Source organism: Crocuta crocuta, unplaced genomic scaffold, assembly GCF_008692635.1.
Source record: "Crocuta crocuta isolate KB4526 unplaced genomic scaffold, BGI_CrCroc_1.0 scaffold866, whole genome shotgun sequence".
In the NCBI taxonomy this organism is placed as follows: domain Eukaryota; kingdom Metazoa; phylum Chordata; class Mammalia; order Carnivora; family Hyaenidae; genus Crocuta; species Crocuta crocuta.
In genome coordinates, this window is record NW_027531900.1 from 247,091 (window position 1) to 265,673 (window position 18,583).

Here is an 18,583-nt window from a genome sequence, read left to right on the forward strand (position 1 = left end):
ATGCCAGGTGGTGACACATCCCCACCAGAAACACGGAGCAGTGTGATATAAAAGCACAGGCTGCAGAGTCCAGTCAGACCCTGGCTCCCACCTGCTGGCTGCAGGAAGCCAACAGTGAGCAGTGGGAAGTGCTGGGCGCCACCTTCCCAAGGCAGCCAGGACGCATGGACCTCAGAGGCCAGCAACACCCATCTGCAGGGAAGCCTGCTGTGGTCACTCACAATGGTCTTGGTCAGCACTGGGCTATCATTCTGACTTTACACGATTCTGTTCTGAAAACTATTTTGCTTCCCATTAGTGCAGAAATCCATTCAAAAAGTAGTTTAGAAGTTAAGTTGCAGATCTTTAGTAACAACTAAGTCTTACTTCAGGAATTTTAAAATATTTTGGCCAGCTGTTGAGACAATTTAGATTTGTGATTTGAAGTCTGATAAAAGATTTTGTTAATTTAACAAATCAAGTTAAGTAAGTAATGACTCAACTTCTATTTGCTAGCTTCCTATGTTTTAAAGTTTTATCTAAAAATGTGGGGACTCCTTAGGGACATTTCTCCCAAATCCAATGACCATTCATCTGATCTTTGAGTCCTCAGATCTCCCCATGTGAAACCTCTGCACTTATGATTTTCAGCTTCAGAAGGGGCCCTCGCCACTAAACATCTTTTGCCCTCAAGGTGGCTGCAAGGCATCAAGCAGACAGTAAAACTACAGGATTCTAATCGTGGCAGAGCTGAGAGTTCCTGGGCACCTAGAAGGTCCCCCAGAGGAGAGGAGGGGCTGAGTCCCCTTTCCTAACCTCCTTGCATTATCCTAGACTTTTCCTTGACAGCACTTGTCACAACTACAATGTCCACAAATTTTCAACGTTGGCTACCACATGAAGGTAAGGACACCATCTGTCTTACTCAATTCTGGGTTCCCAGGGCTAGCCAAATGGAAAGGCTTTAAAGAGTATTTGCTGAATGAGTCCAACTCCAGGCTTGCCAAAATCCAAGAACAAGCTGAATTCTAGAGATCTTAGAGAAATCGTGGGAAGTTCTTACCCAGTTCTCCCTTGCACAAACAGCTCCAAACCTCAGTACTAAATCCTTTCTTTCGAATATATTCTAGCCTTCATTCGGACACTTCCAAAAATCATCATGCTTTTTTTCCACAATCAATATCCAGTACCAGGGGGCTCTGCTCTCTCACTAGGATAGTTTCTAGGCTCGCATTAGCATTTGCAGAATTCACTGGTAACCAAGGGTCCACCCATCTGGTTCAGTAAGCCCTACCTAGAAATCTAGCTCAAAGGAATCAATTCTGTGGAATATTTCCATGTGAGAATACTCAATGCAATATTACAGACAATAGTAAAAGAATGGAAACAATCTAAAGAATCAACAAGACTGGTTAAAAACATCAGATATCCCTATGATATCTGACACTAATAACACACTTTACTTAAAAAGTGCAAAATAAAAAAAGTGTATAAAACAAAGTATATGAGTGATAAATATGACATTTAAAATTATAGCATGTTCTCCATTTTGTTAGAGACTAGTTACGTGACTATCTGTGTAACAAGAAGGAAATAAACCAGAATTTCATATACTGCCCCAGCAATGGGAGAGAGTAGGCACTTAATCTGCATTAAATGGATGGGTGATGGGTTAGGGGGCATTTTTAGTCTCTTTTTTAAATTATCAGCATTATTTGTAAAAAAAAGATGTTTATGACCAGGAGAGGCTGGAATAGTACAGGTCAAACAGAAGCCCAGGTGAGAGACCGTGTCAAGTGAGGGACACAGACAGGGTCGGCTGGGGTAGACACCCACCGGTCTCCTGGAAGCGCTCTAGCTCCTCGTTGCTCAGCTGCTTGACGGCCATCATCACTGGCCTGAAGGCTCCCTTCAGCCGCTTCCCCAGGACCATGTGGTCAGGTTCTGCCTTTAGGCGAATGCCATACTTGTTTTTATCTGTAGACAGTGTAACTTTGCGAACATTCAACTCCTATAGTTGGTAGCCAAGATGAAATAGAAACAAGGGAGATGAAAATGTGTGTCCACAAAAACTTGCACACAAACATTCATTAACAACTTAAGTCACCATTGCCAAAAAGTGGAACCGCCCTAAAACCCCTCATCTGTGATGGGTAAACAAATGTGGTCTATCCACATGTGGACTATTATTAGCAAAACAAAGGAAAAAATCACTGCCCTGGCCTATATCACGAATAACCCTTGGTACCAAGTGAAAGAAGTCAGACTCAAAAGACCACCCAATGTCAGCTTCCGCTTACAGGAAACCTCCCGAGCAGGCACACCCAGGTACAGAAAACTTACACCTGTGGTTGCCTGGGGCATGGTGGGGTCCTGAGGGCAGAATGGTGTGTGAATGCTAATGGATACTGGGTATCTCTTTGGGGTGATGAAAACATTATAAAATTATAATGGCTGTACAACTCTATATGTAATACTCATAGATCCTTCTTGTCCAGATCATTCAAGACTGTTGAGCAAAACTCAACTAAAGAAGATTCTAGAATTAGAAATGTGAACTTCAGCTCTCAGGAGTAATGTTTACTCCAGCAATCTCAGAGCTCCAGAAGGTTAATTACCAATTTTCTGGGAAAGACAGGTGGCTGTAACATGTCCTGCCTCCACTGTGCTAATTATGGGTTAGCAACGCAGCAGGAAACAGTGGCGGCAGAGGAAGATACAGTCAGGAAATATCTGGCTTTGCCATTGGACCTGACTGGATCACTTGATCTCATCAAAGTGATTTAAGACAATCTATTAAATGTACTCTATTTTAATCCATATCTGCAAGCATTAGCTATAAGACTTTATAATCTAACTCTTGAATTTCTGATATTTGTCTAGAATCCACAAGTAATTAAAAACCAAATCTAGAAATTATTTTCCATAGTAAAAGACTTAAATATAATCTGTAAAATAAAATTGAAATTAAAAGTATATTTATTTTTAAAACACTGTAGAATACAACTTTCTGGGAGACAGCTGACATGACAGATTCCACTTTGACTCCAAAGGCACTTCCAGGGACCCACCTGATGTCCACGCTCTGACATATGCACAAAGACACATAACCTTTGTTAGCAGTCAGAAATCTTGAGTTTCCAAAAATAGGAAAGTGATTTAAACAACAACGCAGTGGAGAGCGAACACTTTCTAGTTGTTTAAAGAATAAAGGAGGTCTCTAGATTCTGACCCTGGTTAAGAAAAACTGTCAACTGAGAAAACCAAGTTCAAGACTACACATGTGGTCCTCTCTAGCACAAACAAAACCAATGATGCTGTGTGCACATACGAGCACATGTGTGTGCATGTGCAGAGTGCTTTGACAACCCGGCGGGGGCGCCCTGGTAAACATCCCCAGAAAGGGACTCGCCCCGTACTCAGTGCTAGAGGCTGAGCTGCTCATGACCAATGCATGCTCACCTGTTACTTAATGATTTGATGGAACAGTTTTTTGGTTAATTAACAAAAAAATACTCTGGAGAAACAAGTGGATGAAGGTAGTGAGTGATCCCACTAAAGTAATGAATCCACTGATCTTGGAATTGCTTCTAAAGAATTACAGTTACACTGTAAAAAATGCAAAAATGCATGCTGACTGTAAGCGAAGTGTCACATTCTGTGGATGGTTAAGCGTATGGATGTACTGACACATGAAAGGAAAGGCTAAATGATACATTCAAAGTGAAGCTCACTGAAGAGAGCTAGTCATGGTAATCTTCACAAAGAAGGAAGTCTTTTCAGACCCAAGCAGACAAGCCAGAGGTCTTACCTCAATGATATACTTCTCCAGAGATCTGATCTCATTAAGAGCTTCTGGATCCTGGTGAATAACCACAATTTCTTTCAAAGGATACTAGGAGGAAAGGAACAGAAAGTTACCAAGCAGGAAGCCCTTGAAACTGCAGGAAAATGAAATGTTAAATGTTTTATCTGAATCTCAAGTTCCAGACGGATCAGGCTCATCTGGCACTAAGTCATTCACATCCTTGTTGCATAAAAGGAAAACTGCCATTGCAAGAAGCTCTGGCTTTTAAGAAAATACGCCAGAGGTGTAATGACTTAAGCCTGTGTGATTACAAACAAAGCATCAAACCTTTATCGGAATGGTTTTGCGGTCTCGAATCACTCGACCGAGCTCGATCACAGACTGCATCCGAGAGACGGCGCTCTCCGTGTTCTTGTCTATCAGCTCCTCCCTGGTGGTAGAGGTGGGGGTGAGAGGGACCCCATGAGGAGATAGTCCCAAACGACAGATACACACAGTGAGGAAGGGGTGGCGCCAGGAGCTTCCACACTGAATGTTCCTCCAGCCCCTCTGCAGCGCCTGAGGAGCAGGCGGGCTGACAGGTGGGCGGAAGGGCACAGAGGGGCCGGAGCAGGACGCAGGGCTGCCATGCAAGCCTTCCCAGGCCCAGGCGAGGCTTATGTGAATTTGGTTCTTACCGAACACGGGGCAGCATGAGGTAGTGGATGCTAAGCGTGTCCTTGTCCTGGACAGAAGCAGGGTCAATCAGCAGCTTTAGATTCTGGTACATCAATTCGGTAAGAAAAGGTGTATAGGGGGCCTGCATGAGGACAGAGGACATCATGTCACTGATACACAGCCATTACTAACTGATCTCAGAGCGGAAACAGCAGCTCCGCATTTTAGAGGACACTGGGACACACAAGGAAGTGGGCATGAAGTTACTGAACACGCCGTCTGAGAGAGAAATGGCCTTGTTCTGAACTTGGCGGGATGGATGCCGGAGGCCCCAGTGCAACCCGGAGGAAGGCTGACCACGCACTGGCCATGTCAATATGCACCCAACTGAATGCCCCTACACCTCAGAAACCTCATCTATAAACTGGGGACATGTTCCCTAGGGTGAGGGTCAGTGAGTTGAACTTCAGGCACAAGTACTAGGCAGGTTTCTGTTCGTGGATATTCAGGAAGTGAACAGAAGGCTTGTAACATCATGCTGGAGAAGCGGTACTAGGCTACTGGGAACCCAAGGTGGAATTTTCACTGGTGTATCACTGAATATTTTAATTGGTAGGATCATGTTTTTACAGGAATCCTGTAAGATGGGTGTGTGCTCACAGGAGAGCAGCGGTCTTTCCATCTGGAGGCCAGCACCCTGACCTGAAATATGCTGCCAGTGTGAACAGGAAGCAAATGTGTCTTAGTCCCTCCTGACAAATAACTAGTTAAGACTTCTGAAAGAGAAGTAGAGATTCAAGCTGTTTTAAAACTTCTATTCCTATTTCTGAGGGAATAGGTACAGACTAGACACAGACAGAGGACACAGTGGCAATGAGGCTAGCATTTCAGAACAGGGTCCAGCATCATACCATAAGTCTGCACAGAGACAGCAGGACACTGAACAAGGTCTCCAGGGCCATGACACAGTCCTCCACCCCATTTTCACCCTAGCAAACAAGAAAGGAACATGCATTAGACTGTGAGGCGACCTGCAGAGCACAGAGCACTCGGACAGGACAGAGGGGTTGGGACAGGCCGCCACGGGGCAGGTGTCTGGGTTCAGGCAGGAGGCCATCGCAGGCCTCACTCTTTCCCATCTCGGAAGCCCATGCGGACAAGAGGACGTGCAGGCTGCGGGTGCCACGCATGGAAACAGGTACAAACAAAATTTAAAGTACTTTTAGGTAAGATTTCTTAATTTAAAAAAATGTATACGCTGTATATTTAAGAAATAATTACACTTATTCATTGTAGGAAAAACACAAACAAAGGTTATAAAAAAAGAAAAGTCAACCATAATGAAGTTCAACAGAGGTAACCATGGCCAACAGTTTAGTGTAAGCCCCTTGAGACATGTGTGTATAGGTATGTGGTCTATTTAACAAAAATGAAGTTACTGTTCTGTTACAGGCCTTCATCATTCACACATCTGCAGACAGACTGATGGGCTGTGGCACAGGCGCCTTCATGGTCTATGTGTGGCCTCAGGGTCTGGGACTGGACGCAGGCTTCACTGAGCCCAAGTCCCCCACGGGCTTAGGGAAGAGTCCTGTCAACAAATAATGGACCCTCTAGAGGAAGAAGCAACGAGAGGTCCCTCTTGAGATCACAGCCATACTGGCAACATTGGCAATCACCTGTATGAACTTATTTCATATTTTAAGAGATTCTGCTCAGCTTAGTCTCGTACGGCCCTGAGACTTTCCAATATGATGTGTTCTTAGCTATGTTTGAAAATACTCAAGGTGACTTTTAGAACTTACAGGTTCCCATCCATCAAATGGTGGTAATTCGCAATGTAGAAAGGAGAAAGAGAAAGAACTTCAAAAACCAAGAGCATCTGAAAACATTCCTTTCTCTTCTGACTGCGCTCAGGTTTCTCGACTGTTACCGCCCCCCCGTGTCTGCCTGTCAGCAGCAGCCTGCACACACTCACCTTCAACCTTCTGCGGTTCATCCGGACGTACCAGTTGGTTAGGACATCCACAAACTTGACCAGGCGAGGCACCACAGTATAGAGCCTGTAAGCTGAAAGCAGGCGATCAGGCAGCGAGAACAGGCGAGTATCTGGGGTATGGCGAGGGCCGGACCCATGACAGGGCTGGCAGCCCCCTCCATGCTCACTAAGGGGACAGGAAGAACCAAAGGGACAGTCCTGACGTCATGCACCGAGGAGGCACCACAGGGCCGTCAGGGTGTCCAGGGCACATGAACCACCCTGTGAACTGCGGACAAGTGAGAGAAGCAGAGCCCCAGACACGTGTTGGAGGTCACAGCTGCATGCCACATGGCTCCACAAGGCCTGTTTCCCTGGTGCTGTGCAAGGGGCAGCACCACAAAAGGCCGACTTCCTTGTGCTGTGTTACCCTGGGCATCCACTAGGTCGTGTTAGATGGAACGAGGGTCTAGGCAGGGGCTGGGGCACAGCACAAGCCAGTGCTTTCCAAACCCAGCGGCTCTGCTCTGAGGTCTGGAGAAACTCTGGTTGTCACAGCTGGGCAGGTGGGCCCCAGAGAGGCTGCTCACCTTCCTACAGTGCAGACCCCAGCCCCCTCTAGGGGATGCCTGGCCCAAACTGCCAGTGGAACAGGCTTCCCAGAAGCTACAATCGCCCAGGAAAGACCACCGAGGCGGCTGTAAATGGAGAAAGACAGGAGGGCTCCTGAGGAACTCTGAGGGCAAATGGTGAGGGTGCTCAGCCAGTCGTGGTTGAGGTGCGGGCCTATTGTTAGGATTTTCCTATTTACGTTCCCTTAACTGATACTCTCACTATACAAAAATACACACTGAAAGCAAGAATAAGACCAACAATTATAAATAAATGCAACTCGTATCAATGAAAGTGTTCAGTGAGTGTTAATGAGGCCTTTGGTCTAAACTGGTAAACACGGGGCGCCTGGGTAGCTCAGCCAGTTAAGCGCCTGACTCTTCATTTCTGCTCAGTTCATGATCTTGCGGTTTGTGAATTCGAGGTCTATGTGGGGCTCTGGAACCTGCTTGGGTTTCTCTCTCTCCCTCTCTGCCTTTCCCCACCGCTAAATAAAAACAAACTGGTAGCCAAGGTGAGAAGCTGCTAAGGGCAGAGGGCGGCTTACAAAGTCAAGGACTAATGTGCCAGTGGCCACTCATTCCCTAAGAGGTGATATGGCCAAGTGGAAGCCTAGAGTGAAGGGAGAGGCGTAAGTGATTTCTAGGGCTCGCTATACCCCTCGACTTCTCAGAGGCCAGAGTTTCCCATGCCCAGGTGTCGAACCTCGGAGGGCACACAGAATCATCACAGCAGAGCAGCGCCATGTGCCGGGGTCCCTTACGGGAAGTGCAGACCTACCGGTCCTCAGAGCCCTGTTTGCGAGAGCTGAGGGTACAAAGTCAGCTGCTGCTCATCTCCCGCGCTCAGCTGCCTGAGCCTCCCAGGAGAGGAGCCCAGCTCAAGTACAGCCCCCAGGCTTGTTTCCTACAGTTCGTGTCACTCAGGAGGGACAGGTGAATACGGCTGCAAGCAGGTGTCCTGGGGTGTGCATTGAGCTCTGTCTTACACATGTATTTCCATCTTCACCCACATCAATTTATCCAACAGCTTGACAGTCACCTGATCCTTAACGATGTATGTTCAGTGGGTGGGTGTAGGCCTCAAGGGGCCTGGTACCCGGGTGTAACCTCCTGGACTAATCATCCTGTTGTGCCAGGTGCTGAGCCACCAGGGAGGCCGTGTGCCTGTACGAAGCGCAGCGCGCTGGGGGGTAGGTTAAGCTCGCCAAGGCACATGCGGGGAGTCCTCTTTCCTCTGCCCACCGACTTTGTCAGACCCAGGTCAGGTATCCTACTTTGGTAGTTTCTGGAATTTCTCTCTCAGACTTGAACTGTTCTGTCTCCCACCTCGAGGAAACCAACATAAGCTACTCTCCCTACCTGTGTCTAAGACCAAATTCATTGCTGTTAGGTAACAGAAATAATGGGGAAATATCTACCTCATTATTATTTTTCTGTATTTCCTAATTTTTCTAGACCACACAGGGACTACTTATTTAATAATTAAAGTAGACTAAAAATAAGTAAAAATGCATGTTAACAAGCACTACCTGCACATCTACTACCTTCCAGCTACTTTACGCACACAAGCTCAGTTTAAGCCTTGTAACGATGCCACCAAGCACTTTCCAGAGAAGGACACAGCAGCCTGAGGACTTTAGGCAGCACCTGCCACTGGGAACCATGGGCGGGTGGGTTATGAACCACTGAAGCCACGGGATGCCATGGGGTGGGCAGCATAGGCTGAGCATGTTTCTACAACAGCCTTAACAAAACCATACCTGGGAGGTTAAAAGAAACAATTACTTGTTTATTGCTCTGTAGCTCTCAAATTGTCTATAAAATTTTCTCTGTGTTTATAGAGAAACACAGTTAAGCATCAAAAGGGCAATCAGAAAGAGAAGAGCCCTTATTTCCCGCCCAAGAGTCATACCTTTCATTTCGGTCTCAAAGAAGCCAACCAGTGACTGCATGCAGGATAGGACCCAGCGGTCTGTGACGTTGGCGCTTTCTTTAACTGTGTTCTCATTGTATAGGAATTCCATTTCTTCCTCCTGGGAAGTGATAGTCACTGAAACATTCTGTGTGCTTAGGGCAAATTACTGCACAGGAATGAACTCTTTAAATCACTCCACCTGAGAGTAGCTCACAACAATTCACAAAACCCCATAACCCAGTGGCAATTTAAATTTCTGATTGTAATATTTTCCAAATAAGCTCTACACTTGGGATATTAAGTCCCCAATGAACTACATTTTTGAGTGAGCTAAAGAAAATACAGGGGAAAAATATACCTCTGCACCAAAGAGTTTATGAATTGAGAAATATTCCAAAATCTTGTAAGTTGAGTTACTTAAGTTTGACAAAGGGAAAACTAGTAAAGCTGGCCAGGACTGAATGACGGGGTATAAACAGACCACGAACACTAGGAATTAACTATTCTGCGTAAAGTGTCTGTCCACTATACTGAACGCTCTGACCCACCTTTTCTTTTCCCTTTGCAAAACCCTCCTTGAGCTGAAGGCCCACTTCACCCATGCCTTCCTCCCCACACTGTGGCAACCCTAGGCTGGCAAAGCAGTGGTCAAGTGGACACTGGCCCTGATCTGAGGCCCTGATGGTGGAGCCCATGCCTGGCTGCCAAGCCCATGAGAGCCCTGCTGTGCTCCCAAGTTCCCCACCAATATAGATCTGCAGGGACCTGCCTGCTGTCTGTGACTCACAGGGAGCCAAGAGATGGCTGATGGTGAACAGCCGGCCCACCGGAGTTTGATATAGCTCAGGCCTCTAACCATTCTCTACAAAGGCTTAATTAACATGTTGCAATTAGTCAACAGTAACGTACACAGCAAGGTGTTGGACATAGAAGATGCAGGGTATTGGGGTCTGACCCAAAACGGAGCCCTTAAAGCACAGAAAGGCACCCCTATGCAATGGAGCCTCAGGGGAGGGGGCTTCTCAGAGGGGACCTCCCAGGCCGGCAGAGAACCCCTGAGGCACTTCTGGACATACCACAATCCTCGTTTTCCCTCCTAACAACCCAGTGGGACAGCTCTCACTCTAAGTCCAGACCTGGATGCACCACTGAGCACCGTGTGCAGCAGCCTTTCCCGGGCGCTTCCTCACTGCGAGGGGCTGACTCGCCCCCACCCCCACCTGTGAGTCTGGGTTCCAGGAGGGAGGGCAAGTGGGGGATAGATAAACCTCCAGGGAGGGCTCTATTGTGGGGGGCCCAGCATCCCGCAGAGGCCAGGCAGAGCCCGCCCAGCAGAGACCCCAGGCCCTGTGCACCTTCACCAGTGGCCCCCAAACAGCTCTGAGCCCCACCCACAGGGACCACTCTGTCCCGTCACCCAAGGAGCTCTGTCCTGTGCAAACCCAGGCCCACACCTTCTGCAGCCTCAGCACATTCTGGATAAAGAAGCGATAGGCGTTGTACCACGGGAGCAGCACGTCCTTCAAAACATCACGCACACCCTCCTCCTTAAAGCGTAGGTTTTCTGCTCTCACCACAGGGGAGTTGATCAGATACAATCTGGATGAGGAGAAAAATCCCACAGAAAAGGAATATAGAGATTAAAACATAGGGCATGCTGACAAAGCATACATGAAAATTAGCATTTTTACATAAAAGGAAAGAATCACCAATACTCTTCTAATGGTCAGTTTAAAAGTGACAAAGCTCTTACTCTGTGTAGAAGCAATGAATAATGAAGGGGAGACGTAACCCCTACCAAGACATGGCACTCAGCCAACCCAGGGGCACACGCAGGGATTCACAGAACGAACAGAAGGGCTGCAGAGGGCAGAGGCCAGGGGCACTGCTAAACACCCAACAGGACAGTCCTCGCTGCAATGACTGATATGGCTCAGACTGTCGGCAGCCCCGAGGGGTAGTCTGACTGATAACCAGGGGGAGCACAGCCCACTCGCTGTCCCTGGGCCACACAGCAATCACCCATGTGCTTGGGCACAGACCCCCGGGTGCATGTCTCTGTGTCTGCGGCAGGAGGAGGCGAGACGAGACCTCTGTGGTTCCCTGTCGCCTGAACACTTCACGTCCATGACTAGGACTCTGATTTCCAGCAGTGGCTCACATTTCTCTACAAGCTTTTTGATATTAATTTTTATTTGCTCTAGCATAAATATGCCTCAGATGGTTCTTCTGAGGAGCAAGCGTGAAAAAGGAATACACGGCCAAGGAGACGGAGAGCCTGGGGAGGGAGGGAGGCAGAAAGCCGAGCAGTCGGCCTGGGAGCAACGCAGGCCCGGCTGCCACGCCACCTCTGGGTTTGCCAACGTTCCTGTTATTCAGAAACCACCGTGCGGTGCGGAGACAACACCGACCATGTGAGCATACACAGTCTTAAAAACTAATCATAAACCCAATCTAAGGAACATGATCAATAAAGGAAGCCTACATAAAAACGACATTATACACAGGGCAGAGCAGTGGCTTGTACCTGAGGGCATCGGCACCATATTTATGGATGATCGAAAGTGGATCCGGATAATTCTTTTTTCGTTTGCTCATTTTTTGGCCATCACTTGAAAAAACAAAAGGGAGATGCCAATTAAATACATCACTCTCACGGTTTACCCTTATATACAGTTAAATTATAGGTCACTTGCAAACTGGAATACATAAATGCAAGTGACAGAAGGGCACAATAGGTGGTCTTTCCTAACGCAGTGGCAAGTTAGCAGAGAAGTTAAAAACACGGGCTCAGCATTTATCCCAGAGAAATGAAAACCTGTATTGGTGCAAAAGCCTGTAACTGCAGTTCATAGTCAGCAACCACTGGGGACAAACCTGTGTCCTCCAGCAGGCGACGGTCACGCTGAGGTCACCCACACTCAGAGCACTGCTCGGCAATGAGAAGGAACAACCGAGGACACACCCTTCCTGAGAAATCTCCAGGGCATTTCGCTGAGTGGAAACGCCAGGCCCTAAGTCATAGGGGGCAGGATTCCATTCACCTACCAGAGCATGAAGTGATGGATCAAAGATGAGGAGCAGACAAGTGGCTGCTGGGGGTCTGGGGGCAAGGGGCAAGGGAGTGTGTTCTGGGAACGCCGAAAACAGTCCAGTAGCTTGACTGTGCTGGGGGGCACAGGGACCTACGTGTGGGGACTGTGTGCAACTAAGCATGCCGGCAAACAGGGACACGTGAGATGGGGGGCTGAGCAGGATGGGGCGGTGACAATGCCGGGTCTGAAAAGTGTGACTGTCGAGGGAGCTGGCAAAGCACACCAGGGCTCTCTGTTACTGCTGCAAAACTCCACACAAATCTACGGTTCCATAACGTTTTCAGTTAAAAAATCCCAAAGATGCACAGACAGTAGAGCCAGGCTTCCTGGGTGCAGAAGGTGACTTATCATTGTTGGCTGTGGGACTCTCAGCAAGCTGATATTCTATACCTCCAACTCTTCAAATGTCCAAATGGGGTAAGAGAAGGGCCCAAGTCAGTTTTGGGGCTCTGATGAGAGAAGACGAATTGCTCGCAGCAGGGCCTGCACGATGTCAGGGCGCATCCTGCCTTGGACAGCACATGAGGCAAGGTGTCTATGTAAATGTTTTATTTTTGTTAGTTTGCATCTTTACTTTTATCTACTAGAGGTAGTAGAAAAAAAAATGACTCCTCTATGACACCAGAAATGTCTAAAATCCATAGTTTTCTCGTGTTCAAAAGAGAACATAAACCTTCATTGCAGGACCAGCATATAGATTAAGTAAGTACCACCAGTGAATGTACTTTATCACAGGACACACGCCCCAGTGCCCCTCACGTCTCACTCTCCGACCTGCTCTTCTCCCTGGGAGGGGCTGACACTGGAGAGAAGTGAGCAGGACGGGGGAGAAGGGATGGTACATGAAGGAAAGAGCAGGAACAAGAAATGGCTAGATCCGCCCGGACCACGGCTGTTAGAGCAAAGGGAGCCAGGGATGGGCACCTGCCTGGCCAGGACGAGCCCGTTCACAATCACGTTCCTGAAAGGTGGCTGTCCGAAGAGAGCGGTGGCCAGCACCAGCAGGGTGTAAAACCTGGAAAAAAAACCCATAAACACATCAGCAACAGAAAAATAATCTGAGCAAAAGAAAAAAGCCTGTATTTATCGTACTGAATTTCTATCTTAGATCAGTTACCCTTATTAATTGCTTATGGCCAAGGTTCTTGGTCTGCTAACAGTGGACTCATTTGGGGTGTGCTGAAAAACCACTCAGGACCCCACTGCAGACCAATCCGGTCAGAAAATAGAAAATGTGACTAAAAGCTAATGAAGGACTCCAGTAGCTGAGGACAGGACTCCTGCCCCCGCTGGCAGCCTCTCAGGACCCCTAAACATGCCAGGGTGAAAATCCAGAGGTCTGTGTGGCCTTGGCATAAGATCACATGAGACAGTCTGATGACAGAAGATGCAGAAGACACTCTCCCTCAAAAGTCAGACGGCAGAGACTGTAGGAATACAGATGATATCTATCCTCTGCCAGATGCCATGTACACCACTGACTTGCTAGCTCGCTTGTTCCTTAACCTCCACCACATCCCTGCAGTCACCTCAGTGAGTGATGCTTCAGTGTCACTGCCAACCCAGATTTGTACCCCCAGGACATGACAGGACATGGCCTGTTAAGGATAGACCAGACGGCCTTCCTCTGAAGGTGGGTCAGGAGGACCTGGCGGCCAGGACAGGCAGCCCGATGTGAGGGAGGAGAGTGCACTGAGGGACCCACAGGACTGTCAAGGGCTGGCAGATATTGGCACTCTCCAGGGACACAAGCTGTGGCCAAGGAATCTGGCCTTCCCTAAGAAGGACCTGTTCCTCATGATAAATGGAATGGAAGCTGGAAATAGCACTTACTGGAACAGTAAGGGTGGAATTCAATTTGTGATGTTTATCACAAGATGTAACAGTAGAAAGTGACACCAACGTTCCTGAAACAATCCTATAAAAACATCACTAATGAAAGTGGGATTAGAATCTGGGCCAGCCAAACTCCTCATCCACCAGAAGGTAACTCACCTTTTTCTAATGCACAAGACGAGGTTCCTGCTTTAAACAGGTACCAGGTAAACCCAACGCCAAAACCCTTCCCCTCCTTGTCCTACCCCCCCGTCTCAAGTTTTTAGAATGCTGAATTTATGAGGCTAGCTTTAACATCTCAGCACTCTTCCAAGTAGTCTTTAAATTTGTAGCACCCAAATTATTATCTTATATGTAAGTACTCATTAAACATTTGAGTAAATTATTTAAAATGAACAAACTAAGAACATACATCGTTTTATATCACGTAATCTTCAAGTATAACAAATCTCTCTCTTCTAAAATGTCAATGAAACAGTTCAAACTCTAAAACAGCTTTACTGCAATGAGAGATCCCTACTCAAAAGACACTTTATTAATTTATTAAAAAAAATTTTTTTAATCTTTATTATTATTATTTTTTTTTACAAATAGTTTATTGTCAAATTAGTTTCCACATAACACTCAGTGCNAATCTTTATTTATTCTTAAGAGAGAGGGTGTGAGCAGGAGAGAAGTACAGAGAGAGGGAGACAGAATCTGAAGCAGGCTCCAAGCTCTGAGCTGTCAGCACAGAGGCTGACGTGGGGCTTAAACTCATGAACTGTGAGATCATGACCTGAGCCGAAGTCGGACACTCAAGTGACTGAGCCACCCATATGCCCCTTGGTTTACTTTTGAAATAGAGAGACCATAAGAGCACAGGAGGGCAGAAAGAAGGCGAAAGGATCGGAAGCGGGCTCTGTGCGGAAAACAGAGTGCCTGATGTGAGGCTCAAACTCACAGACCACAAGATCGTGACCTGAGTCAAAGTCAGACGCTTAACTGACTGAGCCATCCAGGCACCCCTCAAGAGAGACTGTAATATTATGCTGGGTGGTGAGGGGCAGAGAGCAAGAGCACAGCCTGTCTTGTTTGATACAATTTCTCCAGCACCCAGGTGATTGATGCTAGGTGCTCAGTAAAATACCCTGAAATCAAATCAAATGAAATCAGTAAAATTCTTGAAAGAACAAAGAACATACCATCCTCTGGTTTGGTCAATGCCTTCGGCAATGAAGTCTGCAGGAAATGCATCATCAAACTCCCTCTTGTTTTCAAATGGATAATGAACTTGAGCATAGGGCATGCTGCCGCTCTCAAACCAACAGTCAAACACCTCAGAGATGCGATGTAACACCCCCTTCCCACAACGGGAAGGGATGGTCAGATGGTCAATGCTAAGAAACAAAGCAAAGCCACTTCTATTAGTTTTAACCACAAAACAACTTGCAGTTTCATTACCAAGAGGAACATCATGCCCTGACAAGCTTTCATCAGCAAACTGCAAACAGAAATACTGGTAGTTATTCCAGGCTGTCAGAGGGCACTGTGTGACAGTCACCAGACATCCAATTCCAGGACAGAGGCCACCCTTCCTCAACATGATCTGAATCATTAACAAAGTAGCTCAGCAAACTGGTATTGATTCTGACATGTAGCTCTGCGATCTGCCCTAGAAATCGCGTCTGCCCAGTACAGCCTGGTGCTCTCTGTGGAGAGATGATGGAACAAAGCGAAGCGTACGTTAGGAGACTGACCTCTCTCTGTGGAGATCAGAGACCTTCGCTCCCGACAGTTCTTCAAGTTCTGCCATTGATCCAATGCATACTACCTGTGAAAGCAAAGTTAAAAGGCAGGAGGACCTCAGAACCAAAGACCACACAGCTTTACCTTATATAACATTCACATTTAGTTTTGGAAACCTCTGACCTTCAGGATGGTTGTCAGTAACGTGGCTTACGTCATCAAAGGGCACAGGTCACCAAGAAGGTGAGCAGGCTCCCCTGTGGAGAGGACCTATAGCATCCGCTCAACACACACCCGTGAGGGTTTACTAGCTAACCAGCCTAAGTGAGATGCCTCAACTATTATTCTGAGGGGTCTCAGTTTCTTCCTGGCCCTTGAATTTGGCTCTTTAATCTGGAATCTTTCCAAGTCAAAGCCTGAAGTAAGCTACTGTGCATGGACCAGATCAAACTAATGAGATGACAAGACGTCACTCAGGATTACATCCAGCGGGAAAGCCCGAGCAGGAACTCCCGTGGGTTCTCACCAGTGGCTGTCTGCTCCCTCGCGCGCATGCACAGCCCCTTCCTCAGCCCTCACACCTGGCTACCTCACTGCTGTCTTTCATGTCTTGTAGTCTTCGTGGAGGACAGAGGCCGCCATGGAGGTACATCTATAGGCCCATATGCATATTTACACACATAATCATTTGGCTTTATACATGGAAGGCTTGAAATGCCTTTTTTTTTTTTTTTAAATTTTTTAAGTTTATTTATTTTGAGAGAGACAGAAACAGTGTGAGCAGGAGAGGGGCAGATAGAGGGAGAGAGAGCATCCCAAGCTGATGTGGGGCTCGAACTCATGAAACCATGAGATCATGACCTGATCCGAAACCGAGAATTGAATGCTTTAACCATCTGAGCCACCCAGGCACCCCTGCAAATGTTGTTTAAGCCTATCCTTTTCACTGCTAGGAGGGTGCTTTCACATGCTATGGCTCAGTGCAGGTGTGGAGTCCTTGTTCTGATTATCAATTACTCACATGGAGAGAAAAAGGGGTGAGCAACACAAGAAAAACAATTTAATGCATGGATTTCCCTAAGAAAAATACAATTTGCATTCTTTTACACAGAGGGATAAATACAATTTAAAATTATATTTAATAGAAGTAAAAATAAGTTAACTGTCCCTCCCCCCCATCCTTACTTATATGATTCTAGGAAAGAATAAAGAGGAACAGATGAAATACAAAAGGAGCAAAGACAAAAGAAAAATTGAGATGCACAAATGAGATGCTTCAGCAAAAATCAACATGGTAATGCGTGGCCTCTGCCTCACCTCTTCGAAGTCATCACTGACCCACAGGGGGATGGGGGTGCCCCAATATCTGTTTCTGGAAATTGCCCAGTCACGTGCATCTTTCAGCCAATTTCCAAATCGCTTTTCTCGCACAAACTCTGGGACCCTGCAATAAACAGGTCAGAAAGCAAACTGCCTGAGAGCAGTAGTAAGTGAATTTGTAAAGTACATCTACATAAGCTTTTTTATGACGCTCTGAGGACCTACTACTCTGGAGACGCTGTGCTCACTCCCGGGAGAATGCCTTCTGCATGCACAACACAGAGAGCTCACAGTCCTGAATCTGCTGATTCATTTCCAGGACACCCCCAGCCCTCTCTACAGTTACCATGATGCTAGCCAGCCTGGTCTCACTCAGACTTCGGGCCACTCACGCAACACCGCTCTTATTGAGACTTAGTACAGGCTCCCAATATCTACAAACAGGCTCGGCTACGGTGGCTGGCTGGGCGCCCTCCCACCCCCCACAACTGCACTTTAGGCTCCAGCAATGAGGCAATTCCTTACAATGTGGCTTCTCACCTAAGCCACCCTCCACCATGATAACCGTCAACCCGCAACCCTTCTTCCCTCTGCCACTCCTCGCCCTCCCCCAAGGCTTCAAGTACCCTGAACTAGTCGAATGACTCCCTCTCCTTTCAGGTTCAGCTCTGCCAGAAATCTTTCTAAGCAGGAGGCTGAGTTTAGGGCACCCCAGGCCCCACACGCCCTGTTTATTCAGGCACTGCAGCTGTGCCCTGTGTTACAAAGGTCAGTGTTTAGGCCTGCACCCTTACGAGGCCACAGCACTATGCACAAATGGTTTTTGTAGGTACATTAAAAAATAAACATTTATCCTTAAAATAACTGTTATTTAAGGCCAATATAAAAGAAAAATGCTCCCACCATATGCCTTATCATAGAAAGGAAGCTACTTCTCTTAGATATTATTTAGGTTATTTCGTGGTCCTGAAAATACAGAATAAAAATATAGCTATTATTATAGTGTTTAATAAAAGATGACCCTTAGAACTATTATATTTGGGGAAAATAAGCCAATATTTTGGCCTATATGACACAGGACACTGTGAAGACACACATCTCACTGCTCACCAGTAACACAGGTCATTGTTCTTCAGCAGCTGGTCCACCATGTGCTCCACCCGCACGAACCAGCTAGGCACTGCTTTGTAAATGAGGGGAGTGTCTGACCTGGGGAAGCAATGATGCAAGATGCGCTGGTCAGACTGTGGTATGCAGGCACCCAGCGGAAGGCCAACTTTTAGTTTCTTACTGATGTCACCAGCACCTGTTTGGCCTTCTGCTAATACTTGTTTTTATTGCAAATTTTAATGCCTACGCCCTTGATATTGGTCATCTCCACAGCACCAAGAAGGCAAAAGCTAATAAAAGAATAAGAAGGAAAAGAGGGGCCCCTCTGGGTGGCTCAGTCAGTTAAGTGTTGACTCTTGATTCAGGTCAGGTCACGATCTCAAGGTTCATGAGTTCAGGGCCTGAGTCAGCACAGAGCCTGCTTGTGATTCTCTCCCGTGCGCTCTCTCTCTCTGCCCCTTCCCTGCTTACACTCACTCTCTCAAAATAAGTAAACATTAAAAAAAAAAAAAAAAAAAAAAAAAAAGAAGGGGAACCTGGGGT

The 18,583-nt window shown here is 46.9% G+C and overlaps 1 protein-coding gene across 2 annotated transcripts in view; it reads right to left on the minus strand.

Moving 5' to 3' along the window:
• Positions 1 to 18,583, minus strand: part of IARS1 (isoleucyl-tRNA synthetase 1) — a 68,976-nt gene that overhangs the window by 15,740 nt on the left and 34,653 nt on the right. For both annotated transcript variants that reach the window (XM_077773960.1, XM_077773959.1), the window contains exons 13-26: positions 18,041 to 18,139; positions 16,928 to 17,054; positions 15,622 to 15,695; positions 15,067 to 15,261; positions 12,975 to 13,061; positions 11,479 to 11,562; positions 10,406 to 10,550; positions 8,949 to 9,069; positions 6,423 to 6,514; positions 5,356 to 5,433; positions 4,465 to 4,586; positions 4,115 to 4,217; positions 3,791 to 3,874; positions 1,816 to 1,990 (exon numbers count right to left, since the gene is read on the minus strand). In XM_077773960.1, coding sequence (XP_077630086.1) covers positions 1,816 to 1,990; positions 3,791 to 3,874; positions 4,115 to 4,217; positions 4,465 to 4,586; positions 5,356 to 5,433; positions 6,423 to 6,514; positions 8,949 to 9,069; positions 10,406 to 10,550; positions 11,479 to 11,562; positions 12,975 to 13,061; positions 15,067 to 15,261; positions 15,622 to 15,695; positions 16,928 to 17,054; positions 18,041 to 18,139 — 1,586 coding nt within the window. The remainder of the gene's footprint in view (positions 1 to 1,815; positions 1,991 to 3,790; positions 3,875 to 4,114; positions 4,218 to 4,464; positions 4,587 to 5,355; positions 5,434 to 6,422; positions 6,515 to 8,948; positions 9,070 to 10,405; positions 10,551 to 11,478; positions 11,563 to 12,974; positions 13,062 to 15,066; positions 15,262 to 15,621; positions 15,696 to 16,927; positions 17,055 to 18,040; positions 18,140 to 18,583) is intronic.